The sequence below is a fragment of the Erithacus rubecula genome (assembly GCF_903797595.1).
Source record: "Erithacus rubecula genome assembly, chromosome: 15".
NCBI classification, from domain to species: domain Eukaryota; kingdom Metazoa; phylum Chordata; class Aves; order Passeriformes; family Muscicapidae; genus Erithacus; species Erithacus rubecula.
Window position 1 is genome coordinate 7154149 of NC_136667.1, and position 21848 is coordinate 7175996.

General features: G+C 46.0%; 1 protein-coding gene across 17 annotated transcripts in view; it reads left to right on the forward strand.

The window, feature by feature from the left end:
- MBNL3 (muscleblind like splicing regulator 3) overlaps positions 1–21848 on the forward strand; it is an 89612-nt gene that overhangs the window by 54463 nt on the left and 13301 nt on the right. For all 17 annotated transcript variants that reach the window (XR_013776002.1, XR_013776003.1, XR_013776004.1 and 14 more), the window contains 3 exons: positions 5450–5614; positions 13440–13640; positions 15081–15317. Coding sequence is in view for 12 of the 17 variants with exons in the window: in XM_079318920.1 (XP_079175046.1) it covers positions 5450–5614; positions 13440–13640; positions 15081–15317 (603 nt within the window). In the remaining 5 variants the exon portion in view is untranslated. The remainder of the gene's footprint in view (positions 1–5449; positions 5615–13439; positions 13641–15080; positions 15318–21848) is intronic.

Below are 21848 nucleotides of genomic sequence, written 5' to 3' on the forward strand. Positions count from 1 at the left end.
ACATGCTATTTCCATGCTATTTGATGTTTGCCAGTGAAAGGTGTTTGATCCAGCAGTGAGATGGACAGCTATCTCCCTTCCTCCAAGGCAGGTCTTTGCCTGTGTGGAAAGAGGAGCGTGGTGCAGCATTGGAGGTGGCAGGATGAGCCACTCAGTGCAGCCAGCATTCCACTTGCTCAGCCCTGGAGCAGGTTGCTTAGGGACAAACTGCAGTGAGCACAAAGCACTTGAGTAGAGGTGGTGTACTGGTGATTTGCTGTCCTGGAAGAGTAATTTTGAAGCATCCTTATAGGATAGGTGAAGGACTTAGAGCTTGGGCACCAGGTACCAACTCCCAGGACTTCTCTTTTTCTACAGAGCAGGTGGCAGTAGGGGTAGAGTAGACCTGAAGCAGCATGTTCTTAGTTGTGCTGCATGGACATGGGGATGCAACCCCAAGCTTCCCACTTTTTGCTTCCCACTGTTGCAGGACAATTCATGGTCTGTGGCATGAATTTGCAGCCTGCCCTGCAAATGTGTGGCAGCACCATGGTGGTTGAGGTTGTATTGTGTATGAGAAAGCCATGCAAGGCTGTGGCAGGAGCAAGGATTCATGGCCAGGAGAGAGCCTTTGTGTGCATGTGGTGAGTGGGATGGAAAGCAGAGAGTGTTTCATGCCTCAGCACTGGAGCAACAGGCACTGAGTAAGCAGAGCCAGCACATCTCTGAATGTGCCTCCCCACTGAGTTCCTCTTGGGGAGGTGGAAATCTGCTGCTTCATGCAGAGAGAAGTTATGTAGACAAGCTGTGTTTTGGTGCCTGGTTTTGTGCAAAACATGGAAATCCTTTCCTGCCTGGTCTCTTTTCATTCTCTTTGCTGTCAGTCATTGCACATGTCATCAGTGTCTGTGGAAAAGACTGCACAGTCAGGGCACCAGCCTACTGCAGCCTCCAGTGTGCAAAAAGCCACATTAGCTTGAAGATTTTCACATGAGAGCTGCTCATGATGGATGGGACATAGTGTGCAGTCATTAAAACCAGAAATGTGTGTCTGGAGCCTCTTACTGGTGTCCAGGATTAAAGAGACCGTAGCAAACTGCATTGCTGGTGCACATGTGAGCAAGCTTTGGGGTTTGTGCTGGGAGCCTTGTTTCTGCAGCACAGTCCAACTCACTTCAGCAGCCAGGGAGGAGAGAATTTGTGCAACATGCTTAGGGAAGGTTCATCCAGCCTTGTGCAGTAACCAGAATACTCTTATTTGCATCCTTCTGAGATAGGATGCAGATGACAAGGTGCAAACTCCACACATCAGGTGTAATGCAGGTTTTTCTACTGGATTTCAGTGTGCTGCTGTCAGTGCTGCACTCCAAACAGCTGGCTTTGTTGCAGTGCAAGCTGCTGTCACGTTAGCTGGTGTCAGATGCCAGCCATTTACAGTATACGCCATCACAGCATGACTTAAGTTGGCAACACAGAGTCAATCACATGCCAGCAGCCTACTGTAAGGGTGGGGGAGTGTGTGGGAAGAAATGGGGAGAAGATACTCTTATAAAATCCTTTAATGATTTATTTTTAATATCCATTTTTCAAGCCTTGGGAAGTGCAGTCCATATGCTTTTCCCTCCTGGCTGTAGTTGGCGAAGAAGCAGATGAACATGGTCCTTCAGACTCCTTCCATTTTGTGAGGAGCCAGAAAATACAGCTATATTTAGCATGTTGCCAAGACCAGCAGCAGTCTGTTACTGGGTGGTGATTCCCTGGATGCAGGCTTGTGTGCCACCTGGGATGGGGTGGGAATGTGCCTGTCCTGGAGTCAGTACTCAGGCTAAATTGACAGCAGCAAATTTCAAATTTCCAGTTCCAGGAGGATGGCTGCACTGCCAGCAGGCTCAACGTGCTGCTTAGCAGCACAGATCAGTCTCTGAGCACCAGGCCTCTATCAACACGTGCAGTGGCCACTCCAGGTGCTGGAATGGCATTTTTTGGTGCAACACTCAGCTTGGAGAATGTCTCAGTTGTTTTTTTTTGCACAGCCCTGGAACTGTCCTGTGCCCTGTGCCGAGCTGTCGATATGCTGGAGCCACAGTTAGTCCCTGCAGGAAAACTGTGCCTTGTAGCACAAAAATGCTCATCTAAAACAGGGGGCCTCACTCCTGTTGTATTTTATCATGTTGTATTCCTAGGCCACACAGGTATAAAATGGAGTTGCCCTTATTTATCCCCAGCCCAGTATCCACACAGCAGATTTGCTACCAGTTCCCTGTTGCTTTCCCTGCTGTGGTGCAGCTGGTACTGAGGAGTTAAAAATGGCAGTTCCTTTGTCCTTCTGGCAGCTTTTGTTGAGCTGAAATTGGTCTTTAAGATCGTGTGTGTTTCTGGGAAGTACCAAGAACTATGGGTGTTGTGATATAAGGGTAGAAGAAGGGCTCACCCCTACCAGTGTTGGAGTTCAGTGGGTACTAGTGGTGCCCATCACTACAGAGCGAGACGTCTTGGAAGTTCTTACATATCAAGATGTCTAAATTGGGAACATTTTGTGTCACTCCATCACCAGTTCCTAAAATTCATTGTCTGAGAGATGAAGAACTTACTGTGGTGCTGGAGAGGGCAGCTCAACTCAGTTGTGGCTTCCAATGAAACACAGTGGTTGGTGGTGCTCAGGATGAAAATGTTGGTGAAGAGTTAAGACCAAAGGCATGGATTTGAATCTGATTGTAGCAGTGATTCATTTGGTCTTTCTGAGCCCTCAAAGGCCTGACAGACAGCATTTCACAGCCTTTGCTCTGCAGCAGCATCTGCACAGCTCTGTTCCTTAAAAATGTGTGTCCTTGAAACTAGTAGCAGTGTGTGGGCACTGGTTTCAGCTTACAGACTGTCTGCAAGACCAATGCCTCGTGCTGTATGGTGGTTTTTTTATTGGTAGTAAAAACATTCTGTTTGTAGAACCCCCTGTTGGAATTAAACAAACTGCTTTGAGGAAAAAAAGTAGAACAAAGCTTCACACCAAGCTGGGGTTGCTGGTATCAATGATATTCACAATTTCAGTTGAAATACCAAAGTCCTTCTCAAGTTGAAGTCAGCTGTAAGTATTGTTTACAAAAAGCAGTAGTTCTTTTTTCATCTTCTCCATTCCTTCAGTGTAGAAACATCTACACAAATTTATTCCAAATTTGGTAGAAATGAGTTTCCCCAACCCAAAGCACTTGTGCCAAATTACAGTCAGGAGGAATCTCTAAGGCTGATGTGTAAGCCCACAGAGGCTGAAGCTTAGAACTGAGCAGCTGCCTGGGCCTGAGGGGTCTGCTCCTGTCAGCAGCAGCCCTGCAGGAGCTGCAGAGGTGGGGCACTGAAGCTGAACCCTGCACTCTTGCTGGGTCTCAGATGATGGGAAAGGCTGAAAGAGAAGCCTGGTCTCTTGCAGCAAGAGAAGTATGACCCAAACCTGCCCAGTGCTGATGAGTGTTCTCCTTGCAGGTTAGTGCAGTTATTTCCTTTGTAGTAGCACTGGATGTCTGAGCACCAGCCAGCTTGTGGTGCCATTTTACCCTCACTTCACACAGATGTGAGAAGGTGTCTGGTGAAAATTTGTGTCCTCAGGGCCTCTGAGCAATTAACTCACTGCTGGGGATCTGGGACTGTTGGATTGCTGAGAAGCCAAAACAACAGCTTTAAAATGCCTCTTTCCTTTTGAGTTGGGTTCTTGGGAGCCACAGGACTCTTTTAGGAGCAGGACAGAGTTTCAGTCCACCAAGCCAGGCTGCCAAAGTTTGGAAGTGTTTTTTCTCCTGTCCCACTGCCTTTAGTCCATCACTTCTTGCATTTAATTATTTGCCTTTTGTTTAACTCTGATATCCTTGGAGCAGATAAGAGAGGAGCCTGCTCCCATGGCACATGTTGAACAGCCCCTTTTAAGCTGCAGTTAAGCTCTGCAGTCCTCTCCCCAGTGAGGCTGTTATCCCACCAGGAAGGCTGGCAGTAAAGCTTGGAAATTTCAGGCTGCTCTGCAGTGATCTGGCATGCTGGGGACCCTGGCTTGGGGTTCAAAATCAGCCCCTGCTGTGGGTCACAGTGTTGGCCTTTTGAACTGTCCAGTGATCCCCCTGTGTGTTTGCAAAAGCCTTGGAGAATCCCCAGGAAAGTGTCCTGGATGCATCAGGGGCTGATCCCAGCAGGTTCCCACCTGAGCCTTGGGTGAGTGGTGTGGAACAGCTGCATCCTCTGAACCTGGCTGTGGGGTCACAGCTCTGCTGCACATGATCCTGCTAACAGGGGCAGGGACATGGAGTCATCCAATGTGCCCCTTTTGGAAAGCAAATTTAATTACACTGAGAACTCTGTGTCCAGCCCTTGTCAGCTGTGGCTGGGACAGGCTGGGTAATGGATGGTCCTGTGCCTGTGCTGGCTGCAGGGACCATTATTAATGATCTGTCATGGAACAGCTCTGTGGCCTCCAGGTCTGGCCCTATTTTAATAGGCTTTGAATAGCTCAAAAGAATTTGTTCCTCAAAAAAGTCACCATTTTTGCATAAAGTTACATTAAATATTTCATGTTTTCTGTATGCTTCTTGTTTTTTGAGGAAGAAATTTAAAAAGAAAGGGAGAGAAAAAACCTTATTTTTCAAGAACTATTTCATCTTAATGACAACATTTGTTACTAGCTCTCTTATTTAGTGGTGTACTGATATTTATCTTCTTATGCCTACTTGCAAACACTATTAAGTAAGGCACAGTTCATACATATTTTTAAAGTGATGATGTCAATTGATTTGTAGGGATGACATCAGGGGTCTCTTGCTTTTTAGGAGCTACTGGCATGGCCAGTGCTTATGTTTATTCCAGGGGGGCAGGAATCAGTGATGCAACACACATCACTTTTGACAAATGGAAGCATCAAGGGGGAAAATTGTTTCAGTTCTTCCTCCTGTGACTGCCAGTTCTCAGCATCTCGGGCTACCTGCATGTTGTGAATAGAGATGCTGCCTTACAAGCTGTCCTCTTAAAGTTTCATCCAGTGTAGCTGGGGAAGTGGTGGAGACAGTTTTATTTCTTGCTGTCTGGATGTCAGGGCCAATTAAGTGGTCTGGTGTTGGGAAGGAGGGGAAAAGCAACCCAGGCAAGGAAACAGGGAATTTTTGTTGTTGTTTCTGGAATTGTTGCCACTGGCTTCTGAAAGTATTGGTGTTTGTGTTAGATTGTTTGGGGTTTTTTTCTTACAACAATCATTTTAACATCAGGAAGCCTGACTTTTCAGTTTAGCTTGATAGTATTCAGTTAGTGTTACTGCAGGAGAAGTCATGTTGCTCCTCTCTTCACCTGCTATAGAAAAATCACAAAAGAGGCACAGTAGCTACCAAGCCGCCTCTGCCTCAATGATTGTGTTGTTCCAGTAACCCAAACAATCCTTAATTAAATTTCTCTGGCTGCCCTGGGTGTTACATTCACTGAAATGCTGTTCCATTATGTTTTTTAGGGCCGGTGTACCCGAGAGAACTGCAAATATCTCCACCCTCCCCCACATTTAAAAACACAACTTGAAATCAATGGACGCAACAACCTGATCCAGCAGAAGACGGCCGCAGCCATGTTTGCTCAGCAGATGCAGTTCATGCTGCCGGGCGCGCAGCTACAGCCGATTGTGAGTGGCAGCACCCCTGGGCTCACACTGCTCCCTGTCCTCCCCTGTCCTCCCCTGCTTGTTCCTGCAAGCCCCAGCTGTGCCTGAGCTCAGGCCATCCTCTGTGCTGCACAGAACCGAGCACCATCTTCCAGAGGGGTGTCTGACCCTACCTCTGCATCTCCTTGCAGGCTGTGTCTCTTTTTCTCTGGTAACTGAGGAGCTGTGAGGTTCAGGGCTTCAAGTGGAAGGGTCTTAGCACTTGCTTATTTGACTGGTTGATTGATGTACATCCCAGAAGTTCTGAGTGGCTCAGTTCCAGTGGATCCTGTTTTGGAAAGTTGTTTTGCACTAAGATGGTGCTGACTCCTTTGGACTAGATGTGTAGCACTGTTGGACTAAAACTGGGGAATATGAATCCTACCTAGACTTTAATCCTTTTTAAATCTGGGAGTAAGACCCATTTCACTGCAGCCGTCCCAGCAGAGAGTTGTGCTAATGTCACAGCCCTGTCACTTGTTTTTCACAGTAATGCTGATTTAGAGTAAGAGCAGAAAAGATTTGCTTCTCTTCAGGTAGGAAGGGAAGCCTGTGGGAGATGGGTGTTTACAGAGCAGGTAGTTCAGAGAAGCCTTCACTGCCTGTCCTTGCTTTTGCTTGTCAGTTAAAACAGGCTGGAGAACCCTGTTATGCCAGGGAGAGGATAGCTTGTGTCTGCTGGTTGGTGTATCTGGGAGGGGATGACAATTGTCAGCTGAGTTTTAGTCTGTCACAATGTATATTTTAAGAACTGTCAGAGGTCTTGAAGCAGCTCTTCAGTGCTGATGTGAAAAAGCTGCACTGAGAGTTAATTAGGAGCTCTCAGTTTAAAGTTGGGGCTGAGTATCTTTCCTGAGGCAATGTGCACTTAGTGTGCTGTAGTTGGGTGAGGCTCCTTGTGCTGTGCCACATGGGAGGACTGGCCAGATCCTTCAGACAAGCTCTTCTAGCCTGAAGGTGTCAGGTCTGTGAACCAGCCTGAATTTGGCCTCCTGGTGTCCCACCTGCAGTGCTGGCCTCTCTGCCCTTGTGGGAGACAGCATCTGTCATCCCAGCTTTGAAAAGATCAGGTGTTTCTGTTTTATTCTCACCAGAGAATAGTGAAGGATTCCTCCTCTTTGGAGGCTGTTGTGATGTTTGGTTGGAGGTTTCCCTGTTTCATCAGGAAAGCTGGCCAATGTTCCTTCATGATGGTGATCTGGCACCAGACTGGAACATTTCCTCAGTCTGGCATATTCCTCCTATGTTTTGGGGGCTTTTTCATGTTTGCTATCACTCTGATCATCCTGTGTGTCTGCTAGTAGCTTTATCTTGGCCCTGCTCTATAAGTTAGGAAATGCTGTTTATTCTTCCCGTTTTGAAGATGGGAAGGTGAGACAGAAGAGAAAATTTGTCACAGAAAAAGGCTTTAGTTGTTCTGTGCCTTAGGCTCTTATCTGCTGTAGTCTCACACCTCTTTCTGGAGGAGCTTGAAAGTATGTCCACATCAGAAGGAAATCCTGAATTCCCACAAAATAATGGCATTGGTTTCCAAGCCCTGTACCCAAAGCAAACCCTTCCCATTTGGAGTTTTCCTCTGTGGGGAATTCATAGTGGATGCTCTTTGGCTGGCTATTCAAAGCATCTTTGGGATTTCCTCTTTGGAAAGTTTCCATCTTCCCACTTTGCAATCTTGCAGGTCCAGTATGTTCCTGAATTTTACTCCTGCCTTTTAAATTGCCTCTGAGACTGAATGTGTTGGTTTGTCTGGTTGGTGCTCTCATTTCAGAGGTTACCTTATCTGATGAGAAAGGCCCCTGGTTTCTAAATTGTGCCATGAGGGAGACATGGGCAGAAAAGAAAAATAAAAATTTGTTCTGCAGTGACTGCTCCCTTCATGCTTTCCCACACTTTACTCAGACTAAACAAGCTCTTGGTCTCATTCCTGCTGCCCAACTTGCTCCACACCAATTTCAGGACAAACAAGAGATTGCTCTTTCAACTGCCTTTCATTTCCTAAAGATTCTGTCACTGGAAGCTGGCTTTGAGAATATTTTTCTCTTTAAATGAGAAGGGTGGGGCCTCCTTCTGGGTACACATGAAATTCGTCAAAGCAGAAAATACAGCAGCAGAACAAATCCCATGTGATCAGAAAACTGATCAACGGGATGCCTGCTTAATTGGGATGCTTGCCAGAGATGAGATTTGAAACAGCATGCTTAATATAAGCTCCAAACAATACCTGATGCTTAGACATTTTAAAGTGCAGTTTCACCAGAAAAGCTACTGAGTTTAAAAAAAAAACAAACCATGACAAAAAACCTCCCCCCCCCACCAAATCCAAACCAAACCAGCACTTGACATAGCAGATTTTTACCAGGCTTCCTGAAATGGCATCTGTCTGTGAACTGGGCTCTGGCATTGATAGGAGGAGCTACTTTGGTCAATGTTATGTCTGCTTTCTCAGATATGGTCACTTTATATCCTGTGTATGGCAGTGCAAGACCACTCAAAAAGTGCTGCAGCTTGTGCCTAGTCCCCACCCTCTGCATCCTGCTTTATCCCTTTGCAGCAGTGTAGGACACACTTTTGGAGCTGACCATGGAGATGCTTCAGCCCAGGGTCCAAGTGATGTGGTGGAGCAGGACACTGGTTTGCCTGGTGTTTCCCCATTAGTGCCTGAACAGGCCATTGATGGAGCATGGCAGTGATGACACACCTGCCACCACTCCTGCCCTGCAGCTGCTTCTGCTGCCTAGGAAAGCTGTTTCCTCTCTTTGTTTTCAAGCTCTTCATCTTTTCTTCCTGTCAAGGTCTTTGTAGACAGGACTGTCCTGATAGTTCTGAGTCACATGCCCCTGAAGATTGCCCAGACTTTAACCCAGCCCTTTGTCCCCTCCTGAGGCAGCAGAATCCTGCTGCCACTCCTTGGTGCTGATGGAGGGATTAAAACAGAGGGTGAGCAACTTGGCCAGTGATGCTTGGAGCAAGTGCTGGAGCCAATTTCAACAGGTGCTTTGCACAGGCATTTGTTGCATGCAGCAAAAACCTGATTTGTATCTCAGCCTCCAGTCAAAGGCTGGGAATGAATAAATGCACCCTGGCCCACCCTGGAGCTGGTATCTCTCAAGAGATAATGCTGTGGGGTGTTAACACCTGTCCTTACACTACAGCATGCCACAGATCCTTTGAGCTAGGAGTGTGTTTTTGCAGTCTGGTTGGGGAAATGAGCATCCCTGGTGGTAGGTAGCTGGATGCTTTGGCCCACTAGTTTCACTCCAGCATGTTCAGTCTTCATATTGGAGGGTGGTTTTGTAGCCAGCCAGCCCCATGCAGTTACACTGGAGGGGAGCACAGATTTTTGAGTTTTCTGACAGCATCAAGTATGTTTTTAATATCGAGATTTTCAATCTTGTCAGTACAAGATCCTTGTCTTCGGTTTCCATCACCAGACTGCCATTGTTTTTTGTGTGCTTTCCATATATAGCTGCTTAGCAGTGACCTGTCTCCCCTCCTTCAGGCTATCAACACCTCTGTATTTACACTGGGCCTCTCATTTTCAGGCTTTCCCTTTTTTAGGGTCTGAGGTAACTCAGAATCAACACTTCCTGGCTGAGATAGTGCTTGTGTTTGACAAAACACCAACCGCTCCTCTGCCTTCCTCTTCACACCCACTCTGTGTTTCTTCTCTAGCTTTAGCACAATTTCTGCTAGCCAAATCGAAGGCAACTTCTAGATTGTTAACAAAATCAGCTGTTCAGAGTTCTGTCGTCACCTGTGGTGACAAATGTCCCTCCCTGGGATGGTTCCTTCTCTTTGCTCACACCTTCAACCCAACAGCTTCCATGCTTGAGGTCTGTGAGGAGCTCAGAGATGTCAAAGCCCTTGGCAACCCTCCCCCTGAGATGGGTTCTCACAACAGCCATTTTGGCTTTTTAAAATTATTACTATTCTTACAATCATTTTAATACTCAGTAAACCAGTCTTGTGAGCTGCTAGCAATCCCAACCCTTTGCTGCTGCACTGTAACCTGTTTCCCTCTGCACAGGAGTTAGTGGTAGTGTCTCTATGCTATGATTTATAAAACTTAATTTGAAAGGAAACCTGTCTCTATTTACTGAATTAGCAAGAGCTTTAAGGGGGACAGCAGGGGTAAGTGCTGATACTTTCAAACCCTCTGTTTTGCCCTAGAGCACACCACCAATTAAGTTGAGAGTTTGTTTTTTTAGTGTACAGCCATAACATTGCTCTGTCACGTCTCCTCTACCTCCCTCCCTCTTCCTCCTGCAGCTTTATATCAGGAACATGATGCCATTGGGTCTAGGGTATCCCTTGGGTCAGTTGGGGTCAGCTGTCCTCTGTCCCCTCCCAACTCCTTGTGCTGTCCCCCATAGTCAACTCCCTGTGTGAGTGGGGTGAGAGGTAGAAATGCCCTTGACCCTCTGCAAGCTTTACTCAGAAACAACAAAAACATCCCTGAATTATCTACACTGTTTCCAGTACAAATTAAAACCACAGCCCTACACCAGCTACTGTGGAGAAAATTAACTGTATCCCAGCCAAACGCAGCACAGCTGTCACAAGAGGTGAACAGGAGGCATGTTGAGGAGGGCAGTGCTGTTTAGAGTAAAAATTACATTTAGGTTCTGGCTGCAAGGAGGAAATTTGCTCACATTCCCTGAGGACATGGGGGACCTGCACAGACGTAGAGGAAGGAATTGGCTGGCAGCATCCCTATTACTGGTACTGATGCATGAGCCAGACTGGATTTCCCAATCCAAGACAGGCAGCCGGGTCTGGCAGTGAGCACAGCCCATCTTTTCCCCTCATCAGCCACAATAAATACAGAGCTCGCTGGTGCCAGCTCACAAAGGCACATTCTCAGAGTGCTGCACACACTCCAGACTTTAAACCCCAGCTCTTGTAGGTTTAATATGTCGAGTGAGGTCTGCTTGTTCTCTGGCTGCTCACTCGCTTGGCTGCGAGCTCAGCCCCAGCCTGCGGGCAGGGTGGGGAGCACAACTGGCACTTCCAATCAGGGAAGCAGGCACATGGTGCAGGCAGGCAGGAGGAGTGCTTGTGAAACCTTGGGAACACAGCAGCAGCTGTCAGGGCACAGAAAGGGCTGAGCAAACAGCAGCAGCAATAAAAACTCATCCTGCTCCTGCAAGCATCACTCTGCAGGTCTCCAGGACCACAAGTGGATCGTGCTACTCCCTTGTTCCTCATACACATCTTTTCTCACTTCAGCTTGGGTTTGGATCCCTTAGCCATTGCTGATTGCTCCCTGTGAGAAGATGAACTGCTTTTGAGGGAGGTGGGGATTGTGTTTCAGGGAGCAAGTCCTGCTTCCACCTTTGTAGTAGCTTTGGTGAAGAGGCTGGTGTATAATTTCTTAGTGAATGTTTCAGGTGGATTCACTCAGTGTGATGTGTTGCAAGCCCCCAGCATTCCCAGTCTGCACAAATCCCTCCTTCAGCAGTACAAGGAACATCTTCCCTTTGTGTCAGAAACCCGTGAGGTCTTTGGCCTGGCTGCTGGCTGAGTTGGAACCCAAGCAGGAGAAGCTTGCTTAAAAGGATCTCCTGGCATTTTGGAGCAATATTTGTGCCACACCTGCTCAGTCAGGATGCTTCTGCTGTATTAGGTGCTGAAAAACATAGGGTAGGTTTGCCCACACATTTGTGCAAGCCACATGTGCTGCAAGGTTTGGGCTACTGTGGGTTCATAAACCAAATGCTGACAATGTCAGGCCCCACTATAACCTGTGCAAACTGGCCAGGTGGGAAAAGTTCCTTAAAATAGGGTTTATAGTACAAATGATGATGGGTGTTCAGCAGATAGCACCGTAATTACTGGTACTCACACAAAAGAAAATAGTATAATGCTGCTGCCTTCTCTCTAAACTGTTCAGGGAGTCACAGCTTTGGAAATCCTAAAGCCTTTTTTTAGCAGCAAAAGGTATAAAATGTCTGGGAGCTACAGAGAATTGAAAGAGAAAATAAAATTATTTAATAAAGTGCTGTGGATTGGGAAATCTCTGGCTTTAGTGGCTGAAGTCTCCCAACAGCTGCAGCAGTGCTTGACTAAGGCTCACAAAAGGGAAATTGGAAATCCCTCCCAGGAAGAGAATTATTTGGTTCTGCTACACATAAGGCATCCAGCACCACTGGATGGAAGGAAGCTGTGAGGAGGAGAAAATGAGATATATTCTGTCAACAATTCCCTTTCCCATCAGCTCAGGATCTGCTTGCTGTCACTGGCCTTAGGAAGGGCTAAAGCTGGGTTAGGACAGTTGGCTGGTGTTACTGTGGGTTAACTTCTTCCACATCACAATAAGCAAAGTATGACAGGATGAAGATGCTGCTGAGGAACACACTGTCCAGATGCAGTTTCTTTTAGAAGTTCACAGGACTAGAAGTGCCAAAACAAAAGAAAGGAGGGAATGATGTGTGTGGCCAAAAACCTGCCCCAGGCCATTGTGTAAGCACACTTGTTTTTATTGCCAAGTATCTCCCAAGGATGGTATCACAGACACCTGCCAATGTGAGCAGCTTTAACAGGAACCAAGAGTTCACAGTGGAGTAGGCGATGGGAGGGAAAATAAAAATGGTTGCAAGTTTGAGACTGCTTTCCCTGGCGGGTGCTTGAGCCCCTGCTACTGTAACAGGAGAGCTGCCATGCATGCTCTCATCTTCAGTGGGGGCAGGTGGAGTTTTTCATCACCTGGAATTGGCTTTATTGCCAAGAATACTTTGGATCTGGTGCTTTAAAACTTCACAGACTCCCTGGAGAAAGGGGTAGTCCCAGATTTTAAACTGCATCTGCTTAGGAGCCTTGTGCTCACCTGTCTGCCCGCACTGCAGCTCCTTTTCCAGATGAGTATTGCTGGAGCAGCTCAGGTCAGGGAGGTGCTTCTGGCCCCCAGCACTGAAGCCCTGCTGCACTCAGAGGACCTGCCTAACACAATGTAGGGACCTGAGGCTGTGGAGATCTTTGTGGCCTGTTGAACATGGCTCCTTGTAGCACAGGTGGGGTCCTGGACCTTGCACTGTCCATCTGAGCCATCTCATCTGGTACACTTCCATTGCTATTCCAAGCCCAAGACTCACTGCTCTTACCAAAGCCATGAGATCTGGCACACTGTGACATTAATGGGTTTGGTGTCCTCTTGCTGCCATTCACGTGGAGCACAGGCTTAGATCCTTCTGCAAAATGGCTTTTGCCTGGAGTCTGTTGATACTCTGAAACCCATCCCAGATGTGCAGGATGCCTGACCAACCAAGTGTACTGCAGCAGGGATACCTTACCTGACTGAATGATGTATTTGGTCTAACCTGAGGCCCACTGGCCATGCTAGCATGGAGCTCAGGGCAGGCTGATGGTGGATATAGCAGTGCAGCTAATGGCTTTACCTGCTTCCAGGTCCTGAAGCTGCAGTTTACCTTGGAGTCTCTCTACAGCATTGCAGTATAGGCATAAAGAAGCTGAGACTTTTATTTGGGAATGAGAAGTCTGTTTAATTTGGGCCTGCCCTAATTGCTGGCATGAAATCCTTAATTGTGTCATTAAACTATAAAGATCATCAATATGCTTTGATCTGAGAAATAAAGATGCCTTGTATTCAGGATGAGTCACAAATCTGTGAGTCAGGAGAAGCGAACGGATCGCAAATAAATGGCAATAAATGAATAGATTGGAGAGCCCAGCATTTTGATGTGGCTAATCAAATTGTCTAAAAGGATTGAAGTGCAATGCAAGGCTTTGATGGGAAATCCAAGACAGAGCTTTTTAACTAATACTTTGTTTTTTCTCTTTCTCTACCCAGACAACGTTTCCTGTGACTCCATCGCTTGCAACAAGCCCCACAATGGCTTTTAGTCCCTACCTGAGTCATGTTTCTCCTGGGATGGGCTTAGTTCCTGCAGAGCTTTTACCAAATACTCCTGTCCTGGTTTCTGGAAATCCTACTGTTACAGTACCAGGAGGCTCTGCTGGGCAGAAACTGATGCGTACGGATAAACTGGAGGTATTTGGACATCTGATACAATTCTGCTGACAGGGATGAGCAGGACATGTGGTCCCAGCTGTTGCTCTCTGCTAAAATGACCTGATGCAGCACAGTACAGAGTTTGACTTGCAGCTTTCCTAGCACAGGGCTGCTGCTCTCTGCCAGAGCAGACACTCTTGTGGGGCCTTTTCCCAAATCCTTGGAAATTTGGGAAAGCTCACTCTTCTGGTATCAGAGGGTGTTAGAGCAGGGTTAGGATTGGTTTTTTGTATGTGGTCTGCCATGCTTTAAAAAAACTCAAAAAACCAAGTAGATGGTCTGCCCTTAAACTTTGTTGAGTATAAGATGTTTTGGAGGTAACAGATGTTTCCCTTTTCTAGAGATGAGCTTATTGAGCTTTTACAAAAAGCTTTAAGCATTACACTGATGAGAATGGTGAGTGTGGAGTGATGGAAAGATGTCTTTCCCTCCCCAGTTTGCTGGACATGCTGGGGCTTATTGGTGGAGGAGTTGTAAATGTCTTTCAAACCCTAAGCAGAGACTCTGCAGGAGATAAGGGCTGAGTACCTGAATTCAGAGTCCCCTGCAGGTGTAAATTATAACACAGGAAGATAGCAGAGAAGGGTGTAATTTCAAAACACATTCTTTGTGTTATGTACTTTATCTTGCCTTGCTGACGTCTCACCTTTCCCCACTCTCAGTGTGATTGCACATTGGTACGTGAGCTACACCACTTGTTATATTATTCAACAACTTTTCTCAGTTCCTCTGACAAGAAACCTTGAAGACTTTTAGTGAAACCTTTTCCTCTGCCTCTGATGCTTCAGTGGTCATAACTTACGAGGTTCTGCAGGATCCTAGTACAGCCAGTAATTTTGGCAACACCTTCAAACGCATTGCTGTGTAATCAAATGTGCTGTCACGTAATGCCAGGGTCGGGGATTTATTGTGAAGGGCAGGGAGACTATTTATGTGAAAGAGGCACCTCATGTTTAAGAAAAAGTACTTGTTGCAAATAGCTGCAGCATGTAACATTTAGAATTAAATGTATCCTACCCAAGAGTGTGCTACATAACAAATGCATAATCCAGGTGAGACACAAATGGCAAAGTTATTAACATTTAAGCTTTAGAGGCAGTGAAGGAATCCTGAGCTGCAAAAAGTTTTGTCAAAGTGACATTGATTTTCTGGGGTCACTTTCCATTCTGCACAAATTCTGTCCTTCAGTTGCATTTAGTAATTTGCCTTATTAACATTGTGGTTTTTTTTCATCCTCTGAAGAAATTGTGAGTAGCTCCAGTTGCCCCTGTATCTGTTGATATATGTGCTACCCCATGTGAGCATGGATTTAGAATATACACTTGGTTTAGTGTGGCCAACTGAACTGATACTCTGTGTTGAAAATATTGAATGAAAAGCAACTTGATGTTCTGCTCAACAATGTGACTTTCTTTTAAGGTTTGTCGAGAGTTTCAGCGTGGAAATTGCACACGTGGTGAGAATGATTGCCGCTATGCTCACCCTATAGATATTGCAATGATAGACACAAATGAAAATACTGTTACAGTTTGCATGGATTACATCAAAGGTCGATGCTCTAGGGAGAAATGCAAGTACTTTCATCCCCCTGCACACCTGCAAGCCAAAATCAAGGCAGCTCAACACCAGGTGAACCAGACAGCTGCAGCTGCAATGGTAAGTAGAGCTCTTCTCAAGCTGCATTTCCATTGCTAAGAGATTTCAAGTGTCATATGTGTCATTTGTGGAAAAGTAGAGAGCTTTGCAAATGGCTGACTAGAGAGCTGAGAGCATGTGCAAGATGCATCCCATCTCTTCATCCTGTCTCTGTGCTCACCATAGCATGAAGCTCTCAGTGGTACAGAACATCTCACCAGGTAGGGAGGGACATGGTGCCCAGCCCTGTGATTTGCTGACATGACATTGTGATGTGACATGAATGCAAATGCAGCAGCACCCAACACCTTCCCTGGCTGAGTCATAGGGATCAGTTCAGCTTCCCCAATACACAGTATATCCTTTTCAGGGAGATCCTGGCCTGTTCTCTGCAAAAAGCAGATGGTACCAGTTGCTTGAGTTTAGCAAACTTGTGTCCAATACCTTTGCCAAGACCTAGTGAAATTACAAGACCCAAAACAAGGGGGACTTCCTGACCTGTTTGATGCTTTGGAGCTGGTAGAGATGGTCCCATCTGCATTTTAAGTTGAATTGTAACTACTTATATCTACAGTTCTGAACATGATTCAAGGAAGACTCACCAGGTAACTCCTAGCTGGTATATATGTTTGTCATTCTGCTGAGTTTGGTTTAATGGGACCTGTTAATTCCAGAGATAAGAATGCTGGGGAGGGAAGAAGAGACCCAGGGTATTCTACCCTTGTGCATAAATTTCTGATGTGGGAGGTAAAGAAGGTGAAGGGAAACTCTTGCCTGTGGTACCCAATGAAAAGATAAGAAGCAATGGGCACAAATTGAAATTCAGGACATTCCATTTAAACATAAGGAAAAAGTTATTTACCATAGAAAGGTCTAACTCTACTACAGGATTCTCCATCCTAGTAAAGACTGAGAACCTGCCTGAATGGAGTCTCAAGCAAGCTGCTGTAGTTGGCCCTGCTTTGAGCAGGGTGTTGGTCTAGCTGATCTCTAGGGGTCCCTTCCATCTCTTAAATGATTTTTTTTAATTAATATTAAAAAGGCTCTTGCCTCCTCTTTAGTTTAAAATCAAGGCCACTGAAATTTTTCCAAATACCTTTTTCTCTGTTTTAAGATAGTAAAGGAAGTTGCTTTTAATTCATAATGAAATTTAATGTGGAGCTAGGGCAGTTCTAGAAATTAAACAAGTGCCCTCCTTGTAACATCAATATTACCTGGAATGTAATTTGAACAACTAATTTATACTGCAGTATTTATTTGTCCTGCAGAGTTTATTTATTAGTTTTCTTGCTATTTTTATTGTTGTTGAAGTAAGAGTCCAAGTCTGTTGAAAAATAACCTTCTGAAATGAAACCCTTGTGTTTTTCACAATTGCATCTTTACTTTTTCCCTAATTATCTAGGACACTGCTACTTAACCAATGCCAATGCATGTTTTATTCATCCTGCTGGCTTCTCTTAAAAATGTAATTAACCCTATTTGTATGCTGTTAACTAGAACCTTTAAAATATTTATTGATGGCTTGTTGCATTACCCCTGCTACCAAAACAGCCTACATTATTCATTGGCTTTTCAAGGCTTGATGCATTTACTGTACCTGTTGAGGTATAAGACTTTATTAAAGGGAAGAAAGGTGCTCCATTTTCTTGGAGGGATAAACAGATGCCAGGCTATGGGCCTACATTCTAAAACAGATATAGAATGATTTCAAATCTAAATTCAGAATTTCTGAAGGATCCAAACCTGCAGTTACTTGATGTGCACAAGTAGTAGCTTTACTCACTCCTGCTTGGCTGAAGTCAGTGCAGCACTGGATGAACTGGGTAAGGCTCAGTCCCCAGTTCAGGACAGCACTTAAGCATGTGCTTGAAGCTCCTTCCTTTTCCAGTGGTCCTTCCCTGTCCACGAGTGCTGTGCTGGCTCTGCATGATGTGTAGCTGCAGCATGAGGGCTGGAGCCCAGTGCCAGTCCCTGTGCAGGTGCTGATCCCCGAGTGCTGCTGCCCCGCTGTGCCAGCCGGTGACGAAGCTCCAAAGCACGTGTCCTGTCATGACATTTCTTTACTTTTAAAACTTACCGAGGCAAAATAACTGACTTGCCACTAGGCCAGGTAATTACCCAGCCACCCCATGTTGTGCATGCCTCGTCTTCTTAATATATTGTATAATGCATTCACTTTTTTTAATTTTTTTTTTTTCTCTTCGCCTTCCCAAATTGTTGCTCTCTCTTGACACACCTCTGCTTGCTGTTTTTGTTACTGTGCTTGATCCCCCTCCCCGGCCCATTGCCATCATGTGCTCGCTGCCTGCTAATTAAGACTCAGCCAGCTGTCAGATCACTGAAGCGACCGCTCGAGGCAACCTTTGACCTGGTACTTGGACCTTTCACCTTCTTGCTTTGCACGTAACCATCTTAGTCTGCATGACAGCCTTCTGCTCTTGTGTGTGTTAGTGCCTGGGGAGACTGCCCATCCCAACCAGAAATGTTCAGTGTGCATTCAGACATGCCAATCCTGTGCCCCCACACGCCATGCATTAATGTCTGAGCTTTGCCTCCTGAAGCCTGGATGTGTTTTGGAGATAGTGAATAATCCTGGGAGAAGGGAGCTCTGGCTTTTGAAGTGTTTTTCCAAACACTGGCAGCTTTGGAGTCATAAGGTGCAATGTTTCAGGGAGAATTTGAGAATTTAGCTGTTAGGTCTGCAACATGCTCTGAATGCCAGAGGACTGGGTGGTTTGGACAGATCCAGTAACTTTGCTTTGTATTCCAAACATCACAGCTTTGCCTGGCTATGCTATGCTGGTAATTACCCTGCACAAGAGCGTTCTGTGTAATGAGACAACTGAGATTTATGGGGAAAAGGGCTAAACAGCATCCCTAGGGATCTGTGCTGAGAGCTGAAGCAGATGCAGTGTGGGACTTGGCTCATGTGTTGGGTAAGCCTTGGAGATGGCTGTCTCTTCAGCTGCCTCTGTCTGTGGTTCATCCCCCATTCCCCAGTGGGACTGTGTCAGCAAAGGTCCCTTGCTCTGGGTGCCTTTTGCTTCAGTCTCAAGCATGGAATCTGCTCTCTGAGCTTCTGCCTGCAAGGTGTCTTCCTATATGCTGTCTTTGATTTGTTTTATGACTCTCAAATAACATGTTTTACTTAGCTTTATGATGCTCATAGTGAGGCAAAAGCCATCCTCACAGTGCTGTCAGTCCTGGCTCCATAGAAGACATCTCCTTCCTGTTTTCCCAAATAATGAGGGATACAGTACATTTTGAAAATAAAGAGCTCCTGTTGTCCCTCTATAGCAGGGAAAGGGAAGAGTGGACACAGAGGAGCTGTGACACCATCAGGCTGATGTTGCTTCTCATTCCCAGAGCTAGGGAGGAGAAGCTGATCTGCTCCCCTTCCTCTCTAAAGACTTGGTTTTGGGTTTAAGTAGTTGAGAGGTTTTTCTCAGAGTTTTAGGCAGCAGCAGGAGGAAGCCTTTCTAGGGCCCAGCTTCTGCCAGCAGTGGTGGAATGATGCTGTGAGTGACAGCAGCCTCTCCCTTGCTCTGCTCATGGCTGGCACAGACATGGCCCCAAAGCCAGGGCAGGCAGGACCTGCACGGTGCCTCACTGCCCTCTGCAAGAGCCACCACTCTGAGACACAGTCTGGCAGAATGGGAGAGCCCATAACTACTGCCCTACTGAACAACCCTCTGAGAGAAGACAGCCCAGACTTGTACCAGTCTTCCTGCTCTTGACACAACAAAAGGTTTGCAGCCACTCATGTCACCTCTCTGAAACCTTCATGAGTGATGAGAGCATGTATGATCTTCAGAGGAAACTGCTCCCTTTGCTTCTGCTGCTTGCCAGGGAATGGGTGCTGCCTCTGCCCTCTGTCAGATCACTCTGTTTGTCATGCCTGGCAGCAGACCCAGCCCCTCTTTGCTGAGTGCAGAAGGGTGAAAATGTGATCTGGTCCCAGGAGGTAAGAGATCTGAGGGGAAATTTGAGGTGCAATTAAATTGTTTGTTGCAGAGATTTAATCCGGTTCTTGTCTTGCAAAAAATAACCAGAGGTTTGTTAACCAGCACGTGGGAAATTCTGACTTTGGCATGAAGTGTGTTTTTATCTGTCAGTTTTGCTGAAGAATTGCTTTCCATGCCATGCAGAGAAGTGGCACAAGCCTCTTTGTTCAGATGCTCATTCGAGCAGGAATGTGGCTTTCCCAGCCCAAAAATGGGAGGCTGCCTGGAATTTAATTAGTGGAAATTGTTCATTTGGATCAGTGCAGGACTATCACATGGATACTGAACTGAATTAACCCTTTCACTGGTGCAGATGGCCAGATCCTATTGCAAAGGTTGCATGCCCATGTGTACACACAAACACACAGGGAAAAAATAAAGTCAGAAAAAGTTACTGTCCAGAGCTGCTGCTGTATTTGTGGTGGTCAGAACTTGTCCAGAGGGGAAGCACAAGCAGCTGGGTGAAGTAAACTCATCAAGTAAGTTCTTTGCTACAGGGGCTTAGTCTAATTCCTCTGCTGCAGTGGGGACACACTGGCTACAGAACTTGGTGGTGAGGAGTCTTTTTGTATTTTGCCTTTGTATTTTGTCTTTTTGCCTTTTGTATGTTCTGCTTTTGGGATTCCTTCAGAGCCAGGGCATGGTGCAAGAAAGAAATCTTGTATCCCCTCAAGCTGCTACAATTCCTGCAGGTCCTGAGTGATACAAAAATTGCAGCCCGTGTCCAATGAGACTCATTTGTTTGATCCTGTGTCCCTGCAGGATCCCGGTGCAGAAGCTGTATTGACCCAGCTTCATCATGAGCAATCTTAGACGCCTCTTCAAGGCATTATGAAGGACCTTTAAGTGAGCTTGCTGCTGTCCTGAGGCTCTTACCTCAGCACACGGGCTGGAGAAGGGCTGAACCCAGATCATTCTGCCTCCTTGGGCCCTCCTACACCTTGGTATCTAAAATAAGATCAGTTTGCAACAAGGAGCACATCTGCATGTATCCTGTGTGAACACTCCTCCAGCTGCTGGGGTGGAGGGGTGACCCACAGGGCTGGCTCAAACCAGAGCAGATACAGATGGGTTCTTAGCTCCCCTGCTCACTGAGCCCACATGGACTGGACTTCAGGTGGCACAGGAACAGCTGCAGAGTGCTTGTCTCTTTAGAACACTCTGGAAATATTGCATTTATTTGCATTTCTCCACCTGGCAGCTGTTGAGGGAGCATCAGGGAGGATGCCATAGCTTCTTTCTGTACCTTGCTCCCAAGGTGCTGTAGCAGATTAGGAGGGAAGGGTGATGCTGGAGAGGTGATGGGATAGTCTGATGTGTCTTGGCACGCCTGGGCCCTGCTGGTATCTGTATGGTCCCCTCTGACTGCAGTGCTGGGCTCAGGGATTGTCCTGTGATGTGCTGGGACATCACAGCACGGTCTCAAAGCCTTCAGCTGTTCTGCCTTTGGCACTCCCATTGTGGGATTTGGGGTGGTGACAGCCTTTGGCCAAGAAACAGGGAGTCAAAAGTCCATTATGTGCCTGGCACAGTTGCTTTGCTATAATTAGTACAGTCTTCTTCTTGGGCAGATTTTGGAAGTGTCTGAAAAGGATTATTTAGCAATTGGGTGCCATAAGGAGCATGAATTTAAGTAGCAGGTTCTTCAGTGACTGTAAAGCTGTAAAACCTCTGTGATGTACATGAAACTACTCAAGACTCTGTAAGCTGCAGATCTGTCCTGTGCCTGGAGGAACATTCACTTAGCCATCATTAAACAGACAAATTGTAGATAACAGGCAGATTCAACACAGATACCAATGACAGCTTACCTAGAAAAGACAGCACGTACATCATCCTAAAATACAGATCTTAGGTAAAAGATTTTTGTGTCTGAGAATACTGTCCCATCTTTGACTACTGTCTTTGGTGGCCACCAGAAGAAATCTGGGAAGATGAAATCCTAATGCTGAGAGTGAATGCCCACTAAGCATAGGCAAAGGATGTGTGCATGTCTGAGGGCAGTTTTGCAAATGCAGTTTCTTCTCATTTTCTTTTTTAATATTAAAACCACCCAAAAGCAACCATGTGAGTAGAGATAGGATGGAGTAATGTTTTGCCTGGAAGTATGTTGCTTAACATTTCTCAGATGAGCAGTCTCCTATAGCAAATTAAAGTGAAACCTGTTTCTAGATGGCAACAAACTGTTGCAAGCTTTCACTTACATTCTGTTGTGTGTTGATCTTCACAAGGCTTTAAAATCTCTTTACTTGTGTCCTTTCTTCTGAGTATTGTGTGTTTGTAGCTTTAACCCTTCATTAGCCAAACCTTCTCCATTACCTACCATTCATTTGTGACCTATTAAAATAAAAATAGGAGTGATAACCCTGTTTTTCAGCCATTGCTTTGCTACATGATACAGACTAACAACTAGTGAGAAATGACCTGATTCTGCATGACTTCCACGTGCATAAATCTCATTGACGTCAGTGGGAGTGCTAGTGCAAAAGGACTGCGGGGCATAATTAAAAAGGACCCTTTTCTATCACAATGTGGAGAAAAAAATGTG